A 7,752-nucleotide genomic window follows, 5' to 3' on the forward strand; every position below is an offset into this window, starting at 1 on the left:
ACACTTTTTTCTACCGGGTTTTTTTTATAAGAACACAGTACAAGACTAATCTAAGTCGCCACGGGCGCCTCGTCTCCCATTGAAAGTACAAAGCCGTTAGAATCCTGAAAAATTTGCTCCAACGAGAAGTCGAACCCATGACCTCAGATGCTACTAAGGCCTTATGTAACCACAAGACTACAGGCTCTTTCGCGGGTTTCTTTTTATTCCACAATAATTTTCTCGATCATTTGCAAAATAAGGTTGTGTTGTCTCCCAATTCGTCTAAGGTGATGGTTTAATTTTACATGACAGATAATACTGGAGAGGTGCCAAACCGTGAATGTTTCAGAGCTAGAGACACAAACTACAGCTAAAACAACCTTTAGAGATGGTTTTTATGTTCTTTGGAGTTTCTCAGTCTCTAGGACAGACAGATACTGCAGACAGATACAGTTCAGTATCTGTCTCACAGGCGTTGCCATGGCTCGCATGTCAAAAAACTGAGACGGTTTAATGTGTGTACATCTAAGATGGTATGTAAATACGGTCAAAACTGTTGCAACTTACACAACTCAAAATTTCAATCAATTTTCTAGACACTTGGAAAAACGTCTTTTAATTATGACCGTGTCAAAAATACAATTTTTAGATTGAATTCATACAGATACTTGCTAGTACCATCCACAGTTATTTATGTCTTGATCATAAATATATTACGGCGGTTTATGTTTTGTCTAAAACAGTTGAAGCCGTCTGTTTTCGTAGTGCACGAATTATCCATTTTTCTCTCTACACGGCGTATTGTTTCAAACAATACCCGTTTCTACGTCAGGCCATATTTACAAATAATACCCATCTCAAGCACTATTTGTTAATTACCTGCCATCAATTAATCTGACTTTCATACACAGTGCTCATAAAAACAATATCAAAAAACTGAATTATCATCATATACCACATTAACAAGATTTTTAACACCAATAGCTAGCTTAGCATTAAAGCAAACAATATCCATACATTGTTCCAATGGGAAATGCTTAAACATTCTTCCTAATATGGTGAGACAGTATATTCATGACCAAATTAACTCAAAAACTAATTCTAGTGCAGTAAGTAATACAAAATGTCGTGGTTCTCATCGCAAATCTTCAACTTCACTCTTCACTCTTCTCCATATGAAGACTCAGGTGATTATCTACCACTAGAGAGGATGGAACAATTAACTTTTTACCACTCTTAAAAATGGTGCTAACATATTTGTATTTCTATTTTTTTATTCAGATTCATTCCCTTAATATTATTTTTTAATCAAAAGTTGAAATGTTCCTGAATTGTATTTCTATGTGGACTTATTCTAAATATTAATTACTTTTTAAATTTTATCTGATTTTTCTTATATTTTTCGAAATATTACTCCTACATGTATTATATCAACATTACTTAGCTTTTAATTTTAATGTAAATTTGAGGTTTGTTCTAAATTATAGTTCTACCTAGACTGTACCTTAATTCTCTTTGTTTTTAATTGTGAATTTCAGATATTTCTGCTTAGAATTTTATTTTTTTTAATTAATATTGGAGTTTCTTTCATTTTCAGTTTTATAAGAATTTTAGCTTTTTATCTCCTAGGATTAATGTCTAAATTTTATATATAGATGGAGTCGTCCTTAAATTTCTTTATTTTTTAAGTCTAACTTTTAGATATATTAAATTGCATATCTACTTTTAAGTTTTTCCCGGTTCATGTGGACATTTTGCACTTTTTTTTACTTTTTGGAAATTTCAAGCTTTTTATTTACTAGGATTAATGTGGGGCTCCTACAAAACCTTCCCATTAGTATATATAAAAAAAATTAACTAGGGTGTGCATATTAGCTCTTATGTTTTTCCCTAGTGCCTCCCTGATTCTCATCGGATGCAATTAGTGAAAAACATAAATCTTTAAATCTCACCTCCCTATATGATCAACCCGTCAGGTAGAACCTAGCCTCATGGGCAGAGCTACATAGGGGAGTCTAGGAACCCGTTCAGAAAAAAAAAAGACATAGGTGATATATATTTTTTACCTTATATATACATCTCTTGATCTAACTTCAAACGCTCTCAAGAGCCTAAACTCAGTTCAAAATTTAAACGCTCTCAAGAGCCTAAACTCAGTTCAAAGTAGAGTGAAGCAAGCGACATCCCTCTCTGTATCAAATATTAGAGGATGAAAGGAATCAAGTTATTTTTGTCTGGAGAGCGAGAGGAACATGAAAATTATGCAGAAAGTGGTGACATAATTTATTAGAGAGCAAGGAAGCAAGATGAAATTGAGTGAAGTTCTAGAAGAATATATAGGGAAAGTATAAGGAAGTGGAACGAAGAACGTACTAGATAGGAGTACTGGATAAACTGCTGCAGCTAGTTTCTTCCTCGCTGCCAATGCTAATCCCGTCAGCCAAATCCTACCATGATCGCCATAAACTACCTTCACTTGGACTCTAGCAACAAAGTAGGATCCGTAGCTCACAGGTTATCTTCTGTTTTCAGTTTGTGCTTTCTACAGATGGGGAAAAAGATGTAGTTTTGCGTGCAAGCTGCTCCTCTAATTAAACCCAACCAGAGGGATAATCACACCGACACCAACCGATCGAACAGCCAGGCCAGTCCAGGCCATTCACCCCAAAAGCCCGGCCGACCCGCTGGTCGATCACACAAGCTGTCACTGTCATCACACTTGCTTTTTCTTCCTCCTTTTCTTTTCACCCCCCACACCCAAACCATCCCTTTGCAGCGCTAACACGCATCGAGATTCGCGCGCGGCCATGGCGATGGCGTTCCCGTAGTTATCCTCAACCACCGAGGGCTTTGTTGTCGGACACCGCAGGTGCCCCTGCCGACTCCTCCCACCCCCCAGATCTCGCCCTACACACACTACATAGAGCCAGCTGAGCGGTGCCCACCACCGTCTCCGCGCATCGCCACCACCCGCGCTCAGTGCCCTCCACCTCACTAGCTACGCTACGAGCTACTGCTAAAGCAGCTAGCGACGAGCTCGCCCGCCGCCGGCGCTCTCCCTAGCTAGCTTCTGAGGGGGGGGGGGGAGAGATGGCCCTCCTACTGCTGCGGCGGCTGGCGGCGGTGGCGATGGTGGTGGCGGCGGCGGCGGCGGCGGCCGAGGGGTACAACATCACCAAGATCCTGGCGGACCACCCGGAGTACTCGCAGTTCAACAAGCTGCTGACGGACACGCGGCTGGCCGGCGACATCAACCGCCGCCGCACCATCACCGTGCTGGTGGTGGCGAACGGCGACATGGGCGCGCTCTCCGCCGGCCACTACACGCTCCCCACGCTCCGCCACATCCTCGAGATGCACATCCTCGTCGACTACTACGGCGCCAAGAAGCTCCACCAGCTCGCCCGCGGCGACACCGCCTCCTCCTCCATGTTCCAGGTGACCGACCTGCCCAATTATTAGCCCGTAGCTTCGGAGGCTGACAGGTGGCCCCGGGCCATCGGTCGCTTCTAAATTCTTAGTAGATCTGCATGCTTCACTAATCACTACTCCCTTTGAGCTCTCGAGCTCACCTCACTGTTGGTGTTTTTTGTTCAGAAAATAATTTTTGATGATTTTTTTTCTCATTGTTATGCTAGGAACAAGTTTTTTTCGAACATGAAAAATTTCATACCTGATATAGTGTATTATATGCCAATAATTACGGGTTGAAATGGGAAAGTACCTTTTTTTTTCTTGCTGTTCCGGAGAGTGCTGCATTATTATTCGCAATAATTGCATGCCAACACAGGCACTGCCAAAGTTGGTGGCCCTCTGTAGTAGAATATTGAACCTTCCAAGACAGCAAAAACAAAAAACTTAAAAGAAAACAAACAAAAAAATTACAAATTATCCAATTGAAACATAAGTAACAACTTTCCTTTTTTTTCACTTCTATTTATGTTTCTAAATCCAAAAAAAATTAAAATTTTTAATCTTAAATTTACAGTTAATTTTATGTTTTTTCTTCGTAGTTTATTTTGCAGACTTTACTTTTAGATCATTAATAATATATGTATACATTAATTTTCTTTATAATTGTAGTTTTTTAAGAAAAAGAAAAGTGCAGAGCGCACCAGAAAATTCACACTATTGAGAGCTCATTTCGTTTTCAAAGTGAGGCCCCAGTTAAGGAGTCACCGCACATGCATGTGTCGGTCTATCTTTTAGTTGGCAGAAATAGTAATATATAATAATAATGATTATTAATATTGATGATTATGCTGTTGTCCACACGGTTATGTTTGCTAGGGCGTTCATCTAAACTTTGTCGGTGCCTTTTTTTATCTGTTATATTTTGACAAATTTGGACTGTTCGGTGAAAAAATAGTCCTGGAATCCCTCGATTTCCGGGTCATTTGAAATTCCCAAGGCAAGATCTCGGCAAGTTTAAAATTCTGCGGTACTACCTTCGTCTGAACTTCGGGCCCAATTTGCCCCTCGCGAAGGAAAAAAATAAATGCCAATTTGCTATTTTGTGTGTTCATGTGGTCAACAGCCCTCTGTTTTTCCCTTTTTTTAGGGGATGTGTACTGTTTGGTTAATTAGCTGTTAAGCTGATGAATTTGATACGGAATCCATCATCTTTAAGACTGGTTAAACGTAGCATCGAGTGTAACACAGGCATGAATTGAGCCGTGCAACATTTAATGCGTTTCCTCCCTGTACAAAGTACAGGAAAATTTGCAAAAATTTGCAAACAAAATCAGAAAAAAATAATGGGTTCTCCTAAAAAAAAGAAGAATATAAAAATTCAACCAATTATTACCTTTTGAAATGAAATTAACCAAGTTTGTTTTTTTTGTTTGGTTTGCAGGAGTCCGGATCGGCTCCCGGCACGACGGGGTACGTGAACATCACGCAGCACCGCGGCGGGCGCGTGTCGTTCACGGCGGAGGACGCGGCGGACAGCGCGACGCCGTCGAGCTTCGTCAAGTCCGTGAAGGAGATCCCCTACGACCTGGCCGTACTCCAGATCAGCAAGCCGCTCTCCTCCCCGGAGGCCGAGGCGCCCGTGGCCCCGCCGGCGCCGGTGAACCTCACCGAGCTCCTCTCTAAGAAGTACTGCAAGAACTTCGCCGGCCTCCTCGCCGCCAACGCCGACGTGTACAGCAACCTCAACGCGACCAAGGACAACGGGCTCACGCTCTTCTGCCCCGTCGACGCCGCCGTCGACGCCTTCATGCCCAAGTACAAGAACCTGACGGCCAAGGGGAAGACGGCCATCCTGCTCTACCACGCCGTGCCGGACTACTACTCGCTGCAGCTGCTCAAGTCCAACAGCGGCAAGGTGAGCACGCTCGCCACCGCCAGCGTCGCCAAGAAGGACTACAGCTACGACGTCTCCAACGACCGCGACAGCGTGCTACTCGACACCAAGGTCAACTCGGCCACCGTCACCGCCACCGTCAAGGACGCCGACCCGCTCGCCGTCTACGCCATCACCAAGTTCCTGCAGCCGAAGGAGCTTTTCAAGGTCACCGAGGACCTGGCGCCGGCGCCCGCGCCGGAGGGCCCCAAGAAGAAGACCAAGAAGAAGAAGCCCTCCGCCACCTCCGCCGCTGCCGCCTCGCCCTCCGACGACTCCTCCGCTGCTGACTCGCCCGACGGCACCCCGGCGGATGACGCCGCGGACAAGGCCGGCGCCGCGCCGTCCGGGCTTGCCGGGTGGCTGACCGCTGCCGCGACGGCCGCCGCGGCGTTGGCGTTGGCAGCCTGAGGTGGTGTGAGCCAAGTGTATTTTGTGTTTTGAGTTCTCCCAACTCTCTTGTCTTCTCCTCTCCTCTCCTCCCTCTTCTTCTTTTGTCCAATTCGTGTCCCTCGTTGGTGCAAAAAATAAGAAGGGCTATTTATTTTTATATCTATATATTTATTGCTGCAATTCGAAGGGGAAAATTGGCAAAAAAAAATTAAATTAGAGGTGTGATTTAGAGTTCTTTTTTTTTCTGGTTTGTTGGGTTTCTTGTGATCATTTTGTAATGATAGTGGTCAATGAGATTGAACAGTGTGTTTATATATGATTAAAGACATCATCAAGTTTAGAGGTGTACTACTCCGTATTGCTTTTGCTTTTTTTCCTTTTAAGCTGTCCATGATGAACTTTGTCGATCACGTGTGTTATATATAATCAACATTGTGTTCGCTGCGCTGCTCGGCGTGAACGAAATGCGAAGTGGATCTTGGCATGTGATGGCATTGCTTGTGCAGTTTGTAAAGGAGATGGATGCCCTGGTTGTGATTTATAGTAGTCAAGTTAGTTTTCATTTCTGTGTTACGGTTTTGCTTCTGTACTGTCGGCTGAACCTCAGTTATTGTTGCATACTCCCGTTTCCCAATATACTTTTAGCTTGGAGGCAAATATATCTACTTTCCACCCTAATCAGCCGAATCTTAATTGTAAGTATTCCTGATTGTTCTCAATCATACTGCTTGTACCTTTTAATCAATAGTTACTCCCTTTGTTTTATAACGTAAGATGTTTGACTTTTTTAATTATAATGTTTAACCATTGTCTTATTAAAAAAATTATAGAAATATCCTTTATTTTGCTTGTGAGTTACTTTATTATAAAAAATAGTTTAAGCACGACTTGTCATTTTTTATATTTGTACTAAATGTTTGAATAAGACGAATGGTCAAATGTTGCAACTAAAAAAGTCAAACATCTTACGTTAGAAAACGGAGATAATAACTTCAGATAAGTCTTTTCACCCGAAAACGATTGTCGTAAGCTTTTAAATTTTAAGATGGTGCTAAAGAGAACATTGAGCGATAATTTCAATACGAGTGGGGGAGTTCAAAGGCTACCGCCTAATCCCGAAGGAGACACGCCAAGCCTAGTAGACAGATCAATCATCTGATGAGCGAAAATTAGGCCCGTTGTAAATACCTGTAAGAGGTTTGACTGTCACCGATGACATATCATATTTAACGGGTCAAAATATCCACTGAACACAAACCATCCAGGAAGGACCACAACCCGTGCCCATCAGCGATGACACATCATCTTTGACAGCCGGGTCAAACTTTATTGACCGTCACCAGCGATGGGTTGTATTAAGCTCGTTACCGAGGACTTGTTTGATGGGCATATTACGTTCGGGTGATGTCCCCTCAAGGATGTGTTTGGCTTCAAGCTTGACTAGGGTTCTCCGGGCACTTAGCGCCTGTTTGGATGCACTGACTTTTTTTAGTTCCTATCATATCGAATGTTTGGACACTAATTAGATGTATTAAATATAGACTATTAATAAAACCCACCCCATACTCTGTAATATTTCACGAGACGAATCTATTGAGCCTACTTAATCCATGATTAGCGAATATGATGCTACAGTAAACATTTGCTAATCATGGCTTAATTAGGCTTAAAAAGTTTGTCCACTAAAATAGTCTTTATTTATGCAATTAGTTTTGTTATCAGTTTATATTTAATACCTCTAATTAATGTCTAATCATCCGATATGATAAAGGACTAAAAAGAATTTCTGGATCCAAACGGCCACTTACCTAGCTAGTTAGATCTAGAAGCGACGCTGACTATTACCCACACTTAACGCTGGCCAGTACTGACACACACGCCGACAATGAGCGACGCCATCGAAGGAGCACGACGAGGCCTCACAACAACTGGGAAAAGCATTATCGCAAGCGGCCGAAAATAATCTTTGCACGCGGCGCAGCCGCCCACCTTTACGAAAAGGCCTATGAAGATCGCCGATCTTCGCAGGC

At 42.7% G+C, this 7,752-nt stretch overlaps 1 protein-coding gene across 1 annotated transcript; it reads left to right on the forward strand.

The window, feature by feature from the left end:
* Positions 1-2,916: 2,916 nt before the first annotated feature.
* On the forward strand, positions 2,917-6,071 carry LOC102719508 (fasciclin-like arabinogalactan protein 2). Its single transcript, XM_006659229.2, has 2 exons — positions 2,917-3,420; positions 4,838-6,071. Exons 1-2 carry the CDS (start codon positions 3,073-3,075, stop codon positions 5,738-5,740), a joined length of 1,251 nt encoding a protein of 416 aa, XP_006659292.2. The 5' UTR covers positions 2,917-3,072; the 3' UTR covers positions 5,741-6,071.
* Positions 6,072-7,752: the final 1,681 nt, after the last annotated feature.

Source organism: Oryza brachyantha, chromosome 8 (assembly GCF_000231095.2).
Source record: "Oryza brachyantha chromosome 8, ObraRS2, whole genome shotgun sequence".
In the NCBI taxonomy this organism is placed as follows: Eukaryota; Viridiplantae; Streptophyta; class Magnoliopsida; order Poales; family Poaceae; genus Oryza; species Oryza brachyantha.